Below are 18,961 nucleotides of genomic sequence, written 5' to 3' on the forward strand. Positions count from 1 at the left end.
ATTCTAGTTTACAAAGAAAACAGCCAGTTTTCTACGGAAAAACAGTACAGTGAACTTAGTGTTTAGCAGATCTGTTAAATCATGCCGCAAGTTAAACCATACTTTGATAGACTTTCTGATATTAAGTCCCTCCCTGATGCTTCCATTATTTACCTATACTAACCTTCGAAGATCTGACATCCAAACATAAATAAGACACTCCTCAATACCGCCAAACACAAAAAGAATTAGATTCTGTTACTTTAGTGGTTGGCTTCTTCTGCTCCCTGGAACCAGTTCCTTTCCTGTGATGACTGAAGAATGAGAAGACAGGAAAGCAATTCGCCACCAAGAGGGATTGCTACCAAGTAGGTAAAAGGGCAGAGGGAGACTGAAGGGGCTGAAATCTTTTCAAAACATCGCGTCTTGGCCTCGGTCAGCCAGCTTTGCCTCAAGAATGTTCTGAGATTCAAAGGTGGTTGTTGACAAAAGGGTTTCACAGTCAAGTAAGTGTGAGGAATGCTAGTTTTAAACAGACTGCTTGACTGCAGAACGTCTCACAGCCTTTCTGCAAGAAAGAGGGTACAGTAAACAGTTCCCAAATTACTGAACTCTAGATGCCCTTATATTTTTGGACGGTTGGGGGGGGCATCTTGTCGGACTACTTTCCTTTGGAGCACACTTGGGAAAGTGCTAGTTTGGTGTTTGCATGAACATTCAACCGGGCAGAGGTGAATGAGTTGACCAGAAGGACTGAACTGTTACACTAGTCACCTACTTGGACCGCAGCTGTATGACACGACAACACTGCTTGGTACGGTAAGCCGAAGAGATTTTTCCCTTATATTTTTTTAGGATTCTACATTCTGATTCAAAGGAGTTTCATTATTACGAGAGTAATCGAAGTATCAAAACAGAAACTGGATTTAAGGGGGACAGATCACATCAACGATCTTCACACCTTCAGAAATGCAGCTCCACAAAGAAAGGGGCATCTCTAATGGATTCACATAAAGCTCACCAACATGGCAAACCACTAGATGAGACACTGAAGGGGAACTTCACAACAGAGGGGGGAGGGAGTAGACTCACCTCCTGAATCCAAGGATCAGACATTACGACTAGTCTGATGTGATAAAATACGGATGGCAGAGTCCTACCCGTGGGTATTCTTACCCCCCAAAATCTTGACACTGAATCTAATCAAGCCTTTACATCTAACTTCCACTTTAAAAGAAAATCTGGTGGACAGAGGGACAAGTTAAATGGCATCATGAATAAGCAGACAGATAAAACATATGGGGCATGGGATATTGTCTACAGGACAATTCATTCATTTTCTTCAACAAGCCAATGGCATACGACAAAACAAAAACAGACACAACAAAGACAAGGAGAGAGGGAAGTGCCCTAGGTTGTTACATCAAGGATACAGAACCACCAAATGGAATGGGCGATCCTCCTTTGGATACTGAGTCACACGAATTGACTTTAAAAAGGTACTTTTGAGACAATTGGGGAGATACAAATACGAACTGGGTATTAAATAACACTGAGAACTCAATGTTAATTCGTAAGGTGTGATGACATTGTGGTTAGGTAAGAAAATGCCCAACTTTGAGGAGATACATACTGACATAATGTAGAGGTGAAATGATAAGAAGTCTCAGCTCTGCTTTAAAACACTTCAAGCAACAAGAATAAAAGGCAGAGATGAAGCGAGTGCCGCAAGCTCTTGATAACTGAAGGGTCAAGGTGATGGACAGACGTGTGTTACTAGTCTTTCTAATTTTGAGATGTTTGAAAATTTTCACAATAAAAAATTTTTTTAATTCAGGTCATCTCTAGAGACAGTTGAGGTCTTAAAAGATTTAGCATTCCATTGACATTTTATAATATTTATCAACTGTAAAGGAGTAAGTAATCAATAAAGATGCCAATATTTCTTAAAGCTATTTATTAGTAATTCAGTATGTTTAAAAACATGAGACTTAGGCACAGTTTATAAAGAAAACTTTAAAGCTATGGTAAACATTTTAAGAGACATAACTGTGTATGTGAACGTTAACTAAACAGAAGGCTCTGAAAAAAATCTTTTCCTTTTATTTGAAAAAAAAAGAAAAAGAAAAAAAAATAATGAACAACATGGGGAAGTTCCCAATGATCTATTAGGATTATGGAACTGTTCTTTAAGCAAGCTGAAATAATATTAACATTTTAAACTTAGTAAGGTGTGTCACATTCACATCTTCATTTATTTTATTAAAAGACTCTCAGATACCCTGAAATATAAATCTCAGTGTAATTCTCTTAGGTACTGAAGTTACATAGAGGAGTAAGTTCCAGAAACATCAGCATCCTTTATTGTATTACAAATAAGTCAAATATATACTTGCTTTAACATATGAACTACTTTAGATTAGATGTTTTAATGACTGGATAAATTTGAGATGCGTTCTAAATTTAAAGCAGAAAGTCAGAAGAGTAACGTTGCATAGCATAAATATAAAACCACAGACCATTCTTTTTCCTCGCTTAATCTCCTGAAGTACAGTTTTAATATCAAAATCTCCAAATTCTGCTCTTGATGTTGTTGTGAGCTGGACTGTGCCAGAAGAAAATAACTAGGAAAGAAAAATGCAGGAATATTTAATGTTCAGAACCCTTGTGAGAAAAAGATTAAACAATGGAATAACAAATGTGTTCTACAACTTCAGTATCCTGAGAAAGAGAACTTTTCTTTAAAAATCAAGTATCAACTCCAGTATTTTTAACACATTCACATGTCTGATTAAAATATAATCCAAAATAAGGACAACAGGGGCGCCTGGGTGGTGCAGTTGGTTAAGCTTCCGGCTCTTGGTTTCAGCTCAGGCCATGATCTCCGGGTCATGGGATCGAGCCCTGTGTGGGGCTCCGCACTGCGTGGGGAGTCTGCTTTTCTCCCTGTCTCTCTGCCCCTTCGCGTGCATGTGTTTTCTCTTTCTCTCTCTCTCTAATAAATAAATCCTTAATTTAAAAAAAGGAAAATAAATCAAAACTAATGTTGCCAGTGTGGACCCAAGATTAAATATTTCATTCAACGATGCAGATTTCAACAATGTTACCCAGTCGTCTCCATTGTTTTATGTTTCCACAAAGTTTTAAAAAATAGTTTAAACTGGCAAATTTCAGCCACAGACGTAGATCAGAATTACCTGGGGATATTTTTTTTAGACTAGACAGTTCTGGGATATACTCCAGGGGTGTGTATTTTGGAAAAAGCTCCCCAGGCAAATCTGATACACATCTCTGGCCAAGAACTCCGGATATAATAAATTCAATTTAAAAAACCTAACCATAAATGGGATGAATAACTGAATACAATCAAATTCAAAAATGTTTATGTATCCTGTAAGTCAGACCCGGATCTAAGGACGCAAAGATCAAGCACAGTTCCTCTCTTTAAGGAATTAAAAGTCTGTTACGGGAGAGGCTCATAAGTGACGGCAGGGGGGACAATCACACAGACACGACCTGGGCTACAGGGGAGGCCAAATGTGTATCTTCCATCACAAGTTTATAAAGCGCAAAGGTGTACAGTCACAAAATAGTTAACTGTCATTATCTAGAATATGGGAACTATAATTAGGACTCCTTTAGATCTTACTAAATCATAAAGTCTTTATTTTTAAAATCCTAAGGTCTAAGAGGATATGGAACTACAGGATATACTATTCCTAATTCTATACCACTTACGCTGGAGAGAAAAGTGCCCTATTTGGTTACTAGCTAAAAGCCTTTCCAAAAAACCTGGGTTTAAAAGCACATGAAAAGAACCATGCTTACCATGCACTTATAATGTGCAGCTGCCTTCTTGGCATTAAATATATGCAGCTTTCCTCTTGCTTCGTTTTCTTCCTCTCCTACATGACAAAATCCACATTTAGGCCTGGTGTCACTAGGGCTGCTTCTATGTGGAGACCTATCTCTCTGCAAATGCAAAAGAAAAAAAAAAAGAAAAAACTTAAAAATATATTATCAGTACCTTCAAGCTTCGTTAACATTTCAAATGATGAGCTTTACCTATACACACGGTTTAGTGAAATACTTGTGGTACAACAAAAAGAATCCCACGTTTTTCTACTTACGTAGGAACTACTTTCCATTTCATCTGTTCCATGGGAGGATGTGGACCTGGTATCTTCCGACAGCCCTTTAAAATTAGTTTTTCGTGGCCTTCCTTTGCGACTTTTCTTTTTACTTTTAGGTGATGAGGGCTCCAATTCATGTTCGTTAAAACTTTCTTCTAAGTCAGCTGCTCAAAAATGAACAAAAACTTGACACGGACTCATCTTAAAATGAACATTTGTTCATGGGTCCTTAGAATATGCATTTCTCCTCAGAATGAAATCCCCTCCAGAGATGAAGGGAAATTGTCTGTGGTATGCTCGCTAGAGCAACCTTAATGTTTCACATAAATGTAACAAAAATTGAATATAAAAACATAGCTTTATTATAATCACTGTCATTATTCCTTTTGAGTTTATAATTCTATAAAAATGAGTTTTGGAATCTTGACTGTGCACATAAGTCAGTAAACATTTTCAGACTCTAATAAGTCAATTCTCAGAACTAGCACTTATACTGTTGGTTTTTTTTTTTTTTTTTTTTTAACCATAGGTTTCAAAGCGTTTTCCCTCACACTGTTGGTGAAATCAGAACACTTAAAGAAAATAAACTTACTCTAACTTGGAAAACTAAATGAAAATAAAGCAGGTGTATCTGTGCTGTCCGGTATAGTAGCCGTGAGCAAATGGTGGCTTTTTACAATTTCTGTTGCTTATAATTAAACAAAACCAAACCCTCAGTTTCTCACTCACACTAACCACACTTCAAGTGCTTATTACTGGTCACATGAGGCAAGCTGCGCCTATACCAGACATCACAGATAGAGAATGTTTCTATCATCACAAATATAGTTCTATCAGACATCGCAGTTCTAGCATAGCTTCTTGAACTGTCATAAAAATCAGATGATCATATTCAATGAGCAAGTCTTGTACAAATGAACTAACTACTGATCAAGTAATTAAATGGTAAGTATAAAAGGCATTTCTAACATAAATGGTTAAAAAAAAGCTGTGTTGCAAGTTAGTTGTATACTTTAAGAGATTAAACAAAATGTATGCAGAAATTTTACACTACATTTCCCAACAATTTGAAAAGAATTTCTACCATTAACGGAAGGGTGTTTCATTCACTATAAACATTTACTGAGGCCCTACTGTACGTAAGACAATGTATTTAGTGTAAAAAAGTATAAAAACCAAACATTCACTTGTCTTTTAGGGTCCAACTAAAAGTTTTAGGCACAGTTCTAATGCTTCCATTGTTTTTTTCTTTTAACATAAGTCTTCGATTCCAGGGACTAATTTTTCAATGAGAAAGCATATCAACTTCGAATCATAGATGCTAATATATTTCCTAATAAATACTACAATGGTTTTAAATTTTTTTATTGTTTTAGAAATAAAAGCATAGTCATTATGACAAGAAAAGGGTAATTTAATTACTGTATCTGAATACATAAAACTTGAAACGAAAGCATCAGACTGTTTGTGAAACAGTTAATAAAAATTTATATCAATGCCACTTCACATAACTGCAGTAGGGTTTGAAGGAGGAAAAAAGGGGAAAAGGTAGAAGTGGACAGCATTTTATAGGCAACAAGGCAAATTTATATGGCTAATTCCCTGTGAAGACAGAGAAGTCAAAAATACCTTCTGATCTTAACATTATAGCAAATTTCCTATCAGAACACATCACAGACTTCAAACATTCAAACTGACAGCTTCTAAGAAACAGAATTTCATTAGGACTGTCAGAATTACTTGCAGTTGCCCCCAATTTAAAAGTTCTTTAAAATAAAAAATCATAAGCAAATGTTTCAATCATTCTGATGCATGTTATACCATACATGTGATACACATAATATTGTTACAATGAAAACAAATAATCACTAACACTGTAACACTGCATTCTTAAACACCGTTAAAGAAATTACTTAACTGATTCCATTATCAGACCAACATGACTAGTTTTCCAAATGGCCTTCTTTTTTTGGTCCTAAATATGGAACAATTCGGTGTAAAATTTTAGGGGACTTTAAAAGCAATAGTAAAAATCGTAAAAGACTGACAAATTTAATTATATTAAATTTTCAAACTTACATAGCAAAGACAGTGTTAAAATTAAAAGGCAAACAAACGAGAAAAACCTGCTGTAATTGTGAAAAAGGATCACTATCCTTACCATATAAGCTCCTAAGAGATTAACACCCCAACTGAAAAAATGGACCAAACATATGATCAAATAATTCACAGAAAGTAAGTAGTTAAACATAGTTCTATAGGAAATTTGACTTCTCTGGACTCAAAGTGTAAATTAAGTGATATGTCATTTTCACCTATCAAAATAGCAGACTTATAAAAAGTAAGAATAAACAAAAAATGAGTTAGAAATAAAAATCTAGAAGAAGCCCCACAGAAATACTGAGCTACACCATGCCTCTGGACAAACAGGATCAACATCAGAATGTCAGCTCTCACTAACCTAATTAATGCAACTCTGATAAAATGGTTGATCCCACTGTTTTCTCAAAGAGTAAATATATTATACACAAGAACTTTTTTTTTTAAATCTCAAAATATACTATAAAGAAACAGCAGTTAAAATCTTGTCACAGGAAGAGACCTATATCAGCAAGAGAGAAAGCAAGGTTGAAAATAGATCCATAAGCATATGGGAATTCAGAGTATAATGGTAGCATTTCAGATGCGTGGGGAGAAGACACGATGGCATAATTGGCTATCCACTTTTTAAACACTGACACTCCTTTCCTTACACCATATGAGAAAAATCTTATCATAAAATAACCAACTATAAATATAACAAAGAAGAAAATGGAGGAGAGTATTTTTTATAATCTTGGGTCAAGTCACCTAAGAAGTCATAAAGGAAAGGACTGAGATCTGACTCAACATTAGAAACCTTTGCATGGGGGCACCTGGGTGGCTCAGGTGGTTGGGTGGCTGTCTCTTACTTTGGGGTCGAGTCATGATCTCACGGTCCTGGGATGGGGCCCCGCATGGGGCTTTGCACTCAGCAGGGAGTCTGCTTCAGGCTCCCTTTGCCCACCCCCCCTCACCTGCGTGCACGTGCTCGCTCTCTCTCTCAAATAAATAATAGATCTGTAAACCAAACCAAACCAAACCAAACAAACAAACAAACCTTTGCATGGCACAAGGCACCGTAACAGAAATAGAAGACAAATGATAAACTGGGAAATCATTCCCATTTAGTGACGGGGAATTAATACCCCTATTACAGAAATCACTCACTCACAAATCTATTTCAAAAGGAAAAACCCAGAGAGAAAAATGCACAAAGGACAGAAACTGGCAATTCACAGAAAAAATATAAATGACTGAAAAAAAAAAAAAAACTTGAACAGTAAGGCCAACCTTACTAGTGATAAGAGAAATGGAAATTAAATGAGATAACAGGATTTGCAAAAATTAAGGACTGATAAGGTCCAGCACAGAGGCAGGAAATACACTGTTGGTGGGAACCTAACCCATCTGGGTGTGAAAGTCCTTTCCCCAAAGTTAAATGCAAACCCCTTTTTTAAAACTTTATCCTATAGAATCACTCGTATAGGTAAGTAAACATATATGTACAAGGAAGATCAATGCAGTCTCGTTTGTTTTAGTGAAACAAATAGATATAAATGATTTTATTTGACAGAGAAATTCTTAAATACGCTATGGTTCTATTTATTCTATGGGGAAAAGAATGAGGTCAACTGATAGGAAAAAAGACAAAATTGCTTCAATGGAATAAAAGCAAAAAGAATGCGGTCAATCTGGAACCACCAACAGGGAAGGAGGTCTGTGATAAATCACAGAATTAAAAAAGCAAGTAGCATCATAGTATGTACATCAACTATGATGCCACCGTATTTACCAGTAAGTGCGCGCAGACACTAGCTACACAGGTTTGTATGGCTCAGTCACCCAACTGACTACCAATTACTCCTCAAGAAAGTGACTTCAGGGCAAGGCCAGGGCTCACTGATCTGCTTTAATTTAGTATTACTGTACTATTTTCATATGAAACAATGGAAAATGAACTACTTCCATAACTGAAAGAACTTCCATCATCCAAGGCACTGAAAGGAGGGTAAACTCCTCCACCGCTGATGGGAGCACAAGCCAGCACAACCTTCCAGAAAGTGACACGGCGACAGACCTCAGGAACCTTAAGAAGACTCAACCCTTCAACCTAGTGACTGGACTTTGGGAAATTTACCCTAAAAAAAAAAAAATCACTGAAAATGCACATGGAAAAAGGAGCATGAGGCCAGTCACAGCGCTTTTGTTTAAATTTTTCACGGTTACAACAGGTCCACCCCCATTTCAAAAGCGTGAAAATGTTTTAACATTAAATGTTGTTTCCTTCTTCAGTAATAATTATAAAGGAACTCTGCATAAAAAAGGTAAAAATCTCCCTTTCCACCTTCTAATTCTGCCGGCTCGGCACTCCCAGTGGCGCCGTGGCTTTCTGGCCTCCCCTCCCCTCCTCTCTCCCTCAAGTAACCCCCCCCCGACTGCTTTTCTTCTCAACCTCAAGGGTTGAGAGCCTGGTTTTGGATCCTGGAACTGCCAGAGCCACCTCACAGGGCCCAAGAATGAACCGGATGAGTCCGCCCGTGTAAAGAAGGGAGTTCAAGAACAGCGCCTGGCCGGTGAGACCCTCTCCGTATCTGTTAGCTACTGTTTTCCCTGTGTGTGCAAATGGGCTTTTTAAAAGGAGACACGAACAAATGGGATCCTAAGTATCCTATTCTGCATCTTGCCCTTTTCTGTGTAATCTCTAAATTGGAAAGAGCCCAAATCTAAGAGCTCACATTTCAGCTTCTGGAGTTCTGACTGTGCCACATGTGCTCCGCAAATTATACACGCGATCGTGCTGGAGCCTCACCACCTGCCCCGCGAGGTTCTATCCGCCACCGTCCAGATCCCTCATTTTTACAGATAAGGAAAAGTTTGGGAAAGGTCTGATAACTTTAGCCAGGGTCACAAAGCTGGGAAGTGGCAGAGCTGGGACAAATCTATGCCAGTGAGTTCCGACATGCTTCTAAAGTGGTAATATCCACTGTCACAGAAGTACACCATTTCAGGTGCTCCGGAAGTTAGAAAGAGGACGGCTTCACATCTGCTTGTGTCTGCAGAGCAAGGCTTGGGAAGGGTACTTAGGAAACAGCCAGCAGTGGTTGCGTTTAGCAAAGGAATCTGGGAACAGATAGAAGCGGAGGGATGGAAGGAAAGCTCGCGAACAGTGGATACTCTTGGCATATTGCTGGCTCCTGTACAACGTTCATATACCTTTTCAAACAAATGAGAGCAATAAACCCCCAAAACCTTACCCTTGTGTTCACAGCTTCAACTCCAACAAACCCAGGCTGGTAAGGGAGGTGACAAAACAAGGCTGTGCTCCTTCCTGGGCCACCAAGCATTCCCATCCACTTGCTGTGAGTACAGCTCCTAAACATCTCTGTCACCTCCGAAAGGCCAGGCTCCTGTCTGTTACCCTTCTGACTGTCACTAGGAGGCACAGCAGTGACCAACTGACCAGGGCCCCAACTCTCCTCCTCCTAGTACCGTCCAGCCCGACCTGTTCCTTTACCAATTCTCTTCTTCCTAATCAGTATTTTTCCCATCTTCTCACCTCCTGGTTTTAGCTCCATTGCCTTTCCTCCCCAAAGTCTCACATCAGGTAGAAAGGACCCCTGGATAGAAAGTCTGAAGACAGGCACCTTCCAGGTCTTAAAACTTGGTAAAGCTAGTTAATGCCCACGAGGTGAAGTCTCCTGGTGTATCAAAGGGAACTAATGCTCACATCTTCCTGAAAAGGATGCCTTAAGAAAATGTGAAAAATGCTTTGTAAACTAGAAAATTCTATTCAGATGTTAGTTATTATTCTTCTCATACCTTGTGTAGCCTGTAAGCTCTTTGTCAAAGGGCTTATTTTCTAAATTGCCCAATGAGCCCACACCCAGGAGGCACTCAATAAATGTGTGGTGAAATTATTTTGAAAACAAAAGCAAACTGACGAGCATTAAGGCTGGGGGGCAAGCGTCACCACCTCTGCTTTGCATCTATAGGGCTGCGACCACAGGAGGCCTGGAGGTCACTTGCCCTGCCTTCACCCATGGAAACACGATGTGCTTTTGCTCGGCTTCAACTCTGCTTTCTGCTTTGTTGGTAAAGTTGGGAGATAAATGATTTTATGCATATCCATATACAGATGCATATATAAACACATAACATACATCAAAAATAGTAAATCTTAATTAAGTGTGCTAAAATGAAATAGGTCTGGAACTTCAGTCCCAATTATCCAGAGGAAGTAGGTGAGGGGTGCAGATGAAACAAGACTGGCCACGAGCTGATGACTGCTAAAGCCAGGTGATGGGGCTTTTTCTCAAACATACTCTTGTGTACGTCTGAAACTTCTGATAACGAGCTTGTGAAGCGTGCTAAGTGAAAGATAAGCATCAAGAGTGCCTAGCACAGCACTCTGCACGGGGGTAGTCAACAAAGCTGGTGAATCGAAGAAAAAATAGGGAGTCCGTTCTAGCAGAGGGCACAATGTGAATACATCACTAACATTTTCCAAGTTAAATCCCAAATACAGTGTAAATTCTATCACCTCCCAAGGAAGAGCGCGTGCACGTAGTACTTACTGAGCCCTTGACGATGTCCCCAGAACACTGCTAAGGCCCTTACACAAGCTATTTCATTTAATCCTTACGACAGTTCTTCCAGGTAGGGTTTTTTTTTTTTTTTCAATTTTACAAATGCAGTATCTAAGGCTCCAAGAGATACTAAATCACTTGCCCAAGACCATGTGACTAGTAAGTAGCAGAGCTAAGATTCAAATATAGATCTGATTTCAGAGCCCATATTCAACCAGTGTACAAAATTGCCTTTCTAGTACTTCCTAAATCTATTCAATGTTACAAAACCTAAAAGGTTTTAAAGACTTTGGTATCATAGTAGAACCTCCCTAAACTTCCATTTGATACAAGTAATGAGGACTGGAAGGTGCAGCACATTCCAGAGAAAACAAACGAAAAGAAAATACTAAGGGAATATTCAAGTAGGCAAAGGCTTCGAATCTACATGGATAACAACACACAATATATTTCTAATGTAACTATGATGACTCTAGTTCTTGAAACACAAATTGAGTTAAATGATTTGACAATATAAACAGTTCCAAACTGGAGGCACCTGGGTGGCTCAGTAGATTGATTGGGCCTCTGCCTTCAGCTCAGGTCATGATCCCAGGGTCCGGGGTGAAAGCCTTGCATCAGGCTCTCTGCTCGGCGGGGAGCCTGCTCCCCCCACCCCCCTTGCCTGCCTCTCTGCCTGCTTGTGATCTCTATGTCAAATAAATAAAATCTGTAAAAAAAAAAATTGTAAAAAAAATAAAATCTGTAAAAAAAAATTTCCAAACTGTCCATTAAAGATGAGCTCTTCCAAGGTTAGGCACAAAAGAGTCCCTTACATTGTCTTTTTTTTTTTATTTTTAAAGATTTTATTTATTTATTTGACCACAAGTAGGCAGAGAGGCAGGCAGAGAGAGAGAGAGGGAAGCAGGCTCCCTGCTGAGCAGAGAGCCCGACGCGGGACTCGATCCCAGGACCCTGAGATCATGACCTGAGCCGAAGGCAGCGGCTTAACCCACTGAGCCACCCAGGCGCCCCCCTTACATTGTCTTTTATGGCCACTGCAAGTAATTATAGCACTTACCACTAAGCTATTTTTTAATTTGATATTTTTATTATTTATTTATTTGACAGAGATCACAAGGAGGGAGAGAGGCAGGCCGAGAGAGAGAGGAGGAAGCAGGCTCCCCGTTGAGCAGAGAGCCCGATGCGGGACTCGATTCCAGGATCCTGGGATCATGACTCAAGCTGAAGGCAGAGGTTTTAACCCACTGAGCCACCCAGGCGCCCCACCACTAAGCTATTTTTAAGTAATTTCAGACTTATAAAAATTGACAGAAACAATTCCTTTATACCCTTCACCCAAATGTTAACAACTTACCACATCAGCTTTATCATTCATATACTACTTTCTGAGGGTTTAAGATACAAGCATGATACCCCTTTACCTCTAAGTACTTTCATGTGTCACCACTGTATTTTAATCAGCTCGTCACATATCTGTCACTAAATGATGTCCCCCCCCAAAAACCCCAAACCCTGTTTTATTAATTCATCTTGTGTACTAACATCCAGTACAAGAGCAATCACAGGCGACAGAAAGGTCACCCCAAAATAAGTGATGCATTACATACCATGCTTTGTTTCAAGCCAAAGGAAAGAGATCACAGATTTCTCTTGCGTGTCCATCCTGAGCACAACATTCTGCACTGGGTAGTTCAACAAAAATAATAAGCCACAAGTTTGGCTACTTACGATGTCAAGAACCCAAACTGAGCTGAGGTTCTGATTGTGATCACGACTTTAACAATCTACACATTCTTGCTGCAAGGAACTAACACTCAGCCTCTACTCTGCTTCCTATCTCACCACAGATGACTTTGCTCCATGTAAATTATTAAACAGAAAAGCTTTAACCCCTTAATGAAAAGGGTTTTAGAAGAACCACAAGAGGTAATCACAGTTCCTTGTAGGTACTCAAATGTTTACTGATGACGAGCTGTCATGTTTAACTACTTCTACAATTCAGAAACTAGCAGCAGTTACAAGCTAGAACTACATGCTATTGCTAATGTTTGACATTTTTGAAATACCACTTTAGAATTTAGTTCTGGCTTTTCCTGTCCAATTTTAATGTATAAATTCTTATTCTTTTAGAGATTTTATTTATTTGACAGAAAGAGAACACGTTGGGGGAAGGGGCAGAAGGAGAAGCAGACTCCCCACTGAGCAGGGTGCCTAATGTGGGGATGTGGGGAGGGATGCGGGGCTCAATCCCAGGACCCTGGGATCATGACCTGAGCAGAAGGCAGATGCCCAACAGAGCCACCCAGGTGCCCCAATGTATAAATTCCTGTTAAGACTAGGAGGGTACTACACAGTTTTTTAAGTACTCAATGACCACATGTGGTTAGTGGCTACCATACTGGACAGTGCAAATAGAGAACACGTCCACTGACACCGTAAGTTCTACTAGACAGCCTTGCTGAACCATTAGTTCTGTAGCCCCTTGTAAAAGCCCTGCGCCTGACATCCACGACATTCAGCTAAAGCACTGCTTCTCAAACTTTAACGTGCACACGAACCACCTGGGATCTCGTCAAAGTGGCGATGCTTATTTTGTAGGTCAGGGGTGGGGCTTCAGATTAGGCGTTTCTAACCAACTCCCAGATGATGCCAATTTTGCTGGTCACTGACTATGCTACCTTCCTCCCTTCCATTCTACCCCCGCTTCAGATTTTCTGTAGTGCACAGCCTACAGCTCTTTTCTCCTTCCTAGCCCCCGCTGCATCCTGGGTGACTTCAACAGCCTATGGGACAATCCTAGCAAGTTCCGTGACCTTCAGTGGTGTTCTCCATCAACTACCCAATTCCGATAATCACACCCAGACACCTTCACAATCACCTAAAAATGGTTCTAACCTCTGAAATCACTATAAATCACACACACTTTGGGACCACAAAATGATTGCTTTCCTGAGTACTTTCATTCTCATTGACCTTCAACCTTACCAGGACACCCAATCTATTAACTCCTTCCTATTTCTTTTTTTCCTGCCTTCACTTCCCTCAGATTTTTGCCTTGCAGATATCCTAAATTCCCTTTGACCATTACTTCTTTGTTGAACCCACTTGGCAAAATCCCAATTCTGATCCAACCAACTAACCCCTCTCTCTGTGCTACACAACGGATCCTGAAGTGCTGAAGGAAGTCACACAACCTGAGGGTATCACTATGTCAATTAATGGTTAACAACCTTAACTGAGCCCTCTATCCACTCGGGAAACTTCTCTAGGCAAACTTCCTCTCCCAGTCTTCACAACTGTTCTTTCAAACTTTCTCCTCCCGCCTTTGATTTCCAACCCTCAGGCCTCACCCTACGTTTTCCCTCACAGAGACAACAGACCAGTTAGGAACCATCCCCCCTCTTCCCGCTCTCCTATTACAAAGGAAATGTTCTCCTATCACAGGGCAATTCTTCTGTTCAAGCACTGAGTCTCCCTCCTTCCCAGACCTTCAATCTCTTCTCGCCTATCACAGCCTCTCTCATAAGCATTTACATATCAACTAATCCGTTGCCCTCCAAGAAAACAGCCAACTCGGTGAAAGAAGCTAACTGGAAAAGGCTACGTAGGGTATGACTCCCACTATATGACCTTCTGGAAAAGGCAAAACTGTGGAGACAGTAAAGAGAATCTCAAATTTAGTATTTCAAAACACAGTTCATATTACATCAAACTCATATGAACAGACTGAATCACAGAGGATTTATCATTTTAAGTATTAGCAAACTAGATGACTGAGCCGAAGGCAAATGACCAGGAGATATGGCCACAGGTATCAATTCCTCTCTGTTGCACAAACTACCATCCTGAAACACAATCCTAGAAACCCCAACCATAAATTAGAATCATAAAGTAGATTTCCTATTGGAGCCCCCTGTTTTCCTACTAGAACAATGGTTTCCTAGTAGAACAATGAAATAGCCGGAAATCTGTTTCTAACAAAGCCCTCAATATCAAGCAAATTAAAGCTAGATAAAAGTGATAAAAGCCAAAAGTCAATAAATACAAACCCTGAAGTGTCTTTAAATTGTAAAATTATGCTTCAAGTTCTACAATGTGAGTGTAAACACATTGTTCATACATCAATACGGCATGAGGTCCCATAGTGCTACGAAAGTATACACTGAACCCAAAATTCAAAACAATCATATCATGAATTTGAACTGTAGGAACCTGCCAGTTACATTAAAAAACAATCATCCTGAAAAGTATTAATTTAGATCTTTCTCGGTAAGTTTCTCAAAGCAAAAAGGTGATCAAAATTCTTTTACTTTACGCAGCCTGCAGTGACTTGTCCCTACCACTAGATGGTACTATCAGCTTCAGAAAGCTAGAGAATAGAAGGGAAGCCGGCTCCACTAAACATGGTTGCCGCACTCAACTCTCCTGCCCCAGAGCAGCCGGTACTTGGGTTCCTTCAGGGCCTTAGCTCTTAACCCTTGCTTTACCATACACATCTGGTCACCACAATCTTAAAGAGAATCAAACCCATTGTTAAAATCTGAAGTAATGAAAGGTGGGCAAGCTTCCTCTTAACCTTTGAACAAGGTCTTCGACTGAATTCTAAAACTGAACGAGGAAAAAAAAAAACCAAGGGAAACAGTGTAAAGGTTTCTCAGTAGTACTTTATCACCTCTAAAATGTTCTGGTCTTACTATTTATCCAATCTGTTTACATTAAAGACAAGTTTTTTTAAGTCTACACTACACTAAGTACTGGAACTAATCTAGAGTCCCAAAGTGGAGGTTATAGCCACGATCTAAGATATCAAACAAAGAGGGTGACAAACTCTTAATAGGCTAATACGAATAATTAGGTAAACCCTAACATGGGAAACCACTTCCTAAATCGGCAGGTTCAAACCCTCCTAATTCTAAGCAACATGTTCTCAGAGGCTACCAAAAACCAAAGATCTCTAATTTAACTGGAAGGGTAGAACAATCTCAGATTAAATCTAAGCCTTTCTATATAGCTAGTGAAAATATCAAAACCGTATGTTTACAAAGGCGTGAACCAAGTCAGAGTTCAATTTAAGAACTTTCCATCCCTTCCAAGACCAAGGACAACTTGGCTAACTATTTATAAACACCCCAATGTTGTTTTATATAAGTTTAAGGAGAAATAAACTATAAAGTCATTTTAAAAGTTAACATACTTTAAGATTGATCACTTCTTATGAACATGTCTGTATTTTCAAAAAAAAGTACAATGTGTACAACTGTACAAAAGTACAAAAAAGTAAATGTTAAAAATTTAACAGTAAGCCTGGTGATCACAAAATGTACCAATAACTCTAGCTCATCCGACAGTAGTTAAGGATCCCTATTATTACCTTTACAATCTACTAACACTTACATGAGCACAGAAATCCAAAATCACTAGCATCCTTTTTTTTCCTAAAGATAAAATATATCTCAACATACTCCTTACAAGAACTTCAGGGGTAAATATTTTCTCAAAAATCCATATCTCTTTCACTATGCACTTGTTTATCCTAACACTTTTGTTAATTCTTTGAAATGTATTCACTATTGAGATACACCTTATGGTAAAAATTAGTATAGTAGAATTCACTCAAATCTCTTCCTGATGTTGAAAAGTGGCTGCACAACGTACCTTCAGCATTATGTGCAGTTTTCTTGTGTTTCCGGCAATAAACCCTATAAAAAAAAAAAATGAAGAAGTCAAAAATTACCAAGCCAAAAAACTAAACTCTTTTTCAGATTAAAAAAATGAGCAGTACACTTCATCCCATTCACAAGCTGGATTCCAAAAATCTTATTAAACATCCTATGCCATGGGTCTAACCATTCAACTCATTACCAGAAACACCCTTTACAATGATAATGAAATGTTTTGAAATGGGAAAAAAACTTTTACAAAAGCCTAAAGAAAATAGGACTGCTAAAACAAAACAAAACACACACAAAAAAAAAACAACTGAAAGAGAAGTTAAATAATTACATGTAAATTCCTTGTGAAGGTTTCTCCCGTATTTGAGCTTTATCATGCAGCGCACAGTGGTAGTGGTATGTCCTGTGACATGTTTTCACATCACAACCAATTGTGGCTCCAGGACAATGGCACAAAGAGCACATCTACAGCAAAACAATAAAATAATGATTATTAGTGTGCGATTCTGCTAAGGCCATGATGGCAGGTTAGAGGCATATCAATCTCTGTCAAGGAAAACAAACTGGTTATTGAAAAGTTTTGTAACTAATAATGCAATTTTTCTTGTTTTCTTGCCTAGAAATAATCTGAATAAAATTCAACTAAGGGTACTTTCTCCCCCAAGATTGAATGCTGACAAAATTAATGGAATATTATTAATGTCTACTGTTTCACTGTGGTCAAGAGAAAATTTGAAATGTTGTGAATCAGGACTGTAATCTGTATGTCACTTAGACCTTTTCACAATCCAGATTTTCCTGGAAATGGGTAACTGTGGAAAATGTCTCATACCAGAAAAAATTTTTCCTTTACATTTCTCCTTAATGAAAATCTTTGGGGGAAAAAAACCCTCACATATTATTGGGGAACTTGGTAAAATCAATTTCAAGTGAACGAAGAAGGATAAAAAATTAAGTAGATATTTAAATATCTCAAGCTCTAAAAATATTTTGTGATGTCAAATTGATTGTGAAAATACACTCATCTATTTTAATTTAATCTATGTTACTTACCTCGTGTTATGAATTCAGGCAGATAGAAGAACAGACTCTTTAAACATATTTTAATGTAATTTACCTTTTGACTTTATTAGATAATTCCTATTGTTTAACTAGCTCATGCTCTCAATTTACGAAAAAGCTCTTTTAAAAAAAAGCACATAACAATGACTGTTAGTGGTTTTGATTAACGTATCATTGTACACGGTACTGAGTGGACTTTTAATGAGCTATTCTCCTGAGCTATAAATGCCATGCCAAAATAAATTCACTGTAAGGCAAATCTTAAAAACCGTTTCTTGGTTGCTAGATACCTCATTCGGAACTGTTCTCCTTCCTCTATTAATTTTAATATAAAGAACACTCACCACCCTAACTTGTGGATTACTTGGCCCCTAAGCAATTTGGGTACACTGGAAAGCTATTATAAATTCCTTACACTTCTCTAAGCAAGTCAAACACTCAACCCCTCATTCAAACTGTCATTTAAGAAATACTGAGTCAGAAACATTCTCAATACAGGTACATTCCAGAAAACATGAGGGCTAGTGCCATTATTAATATTAGAGAAACACTCCCATTTCCTTAAATACAGAAACTTCAGAGTATTACTTAAAAAGAAATACTGTGCCAAATTATCAAGCAGGAAAAGCTGTTAAACACTTTTGGGGAGCTTGTAAATTCTTGAGAAGGTGCAGCATTTGTACTACAGCTTAATTATGAAGTTTTATCATTTTAGCAAATTATATCTTTCACCAAAAAAAACACATTACAGACATTTTGGAAAACACGAAGGCAAAAGAAAATTAAAACAAACAAACAACAACAAACTAACTCCTGCTTACCAGAGATACACTTAGAGTATGTTACAATGTTTACATGCAAGTATTTGTCTATGTAATTCTGTACATACTATTTTACAACCTTTTTTTTTTTTAAATCTAAACAGGTTGAACATTACTCCACCTCATTAAGAACTCTACTGTAAATAGTTCATCTTGAAATTTCATCAAAAATGGGTTTGCACAGGTACATTTTGAAGAAACGATTATGAATTCAATTAGCGAGCAAAAATGAAAGGAGGGGAGGGACTGTTAAAAATACTGCACTTGGCTCGACGTTGGCAAAAGTACAGTGACATGGGCACTCTCGTATCCTGCTGGGAATCACTATACTCTGCATAGCAGCTTTTGCCATATATATCAGAAAGCTTTTAAAAAGTTCTTATTTCCTGATCCACTAACTTTACTTCTATTAATCTAGTCTAAAAAAATTAGATTCAAATGATTTATATATGTATCATCTTCACTGCAGAATTATTTGCAATAGTCCAAAATGTAAAACCACTCATGGAAAACAACTGAGAAATCTTTGAATTATAGCACATCCATAGGCAGAAAGTCTATAGCCACGCTCCAAAGAAAACTTAAGGGCATGGGAAAATGTTTATGTATGAAGAATAAAGCAG

The 18,961-nt window shown here is 38.4% G+C and overlaps 1 protein-coding gene across 5 annotated transcripts in view; it reads right to left on the minus strand.

The window, feature by feature from the left end:
* Positions 1-18,961, minus strand: part of PHF6 (PHD finger protein 6) — a 46,733-nt gene that overhangs the window by 11,540 nt on the left and 16,232 nt on the right. For all 5 annotated transcript variants that reach the window (XM_045068018.1, XM_004778410.3, XM_013048916.2 and 2 more), the window contains 5 exons: positions 16,787-16,920; positions 16,439-16,482; positions 4,110-4,276; positions 3,808-3,951; positions 2,499-2,603 (listed from right to left, as the gene is read on the minus strand). In XM_045068018.1, coding sequence (XP_044923953.1) covers positions 2,499-2,603; positions 3,808-3,951; positions 4,110-4,276; positions 16,439-16,482; positions 16,787-16,920 — 594 coding nt within the window. The remainder of the gene's footprint in view (positions 1-2,498; positions 2,604-3,807; positions 3,952-4,109; positions 4,277-16,438; positions 16,483-16,786; positions 16,921-18,961) is intronic.

This window comes from Mustela putorius, unplaced genomic scaffold (assembly GCF_011764305.1).
Source record: "Mustela putorius furo isolate JIRA1106 unplaced genomic scaffold, ASM1176430v1.1 tig00003899_pilon_pilon_pilon, whole genome shotgun sequence".
In the NCBI taxonomy this organism is placed as follows: Eukaryota; Metazoa; Chordata; class Mammalia; order Carnivora; family Mustelidae; genus Mustela; species Mustela putorius.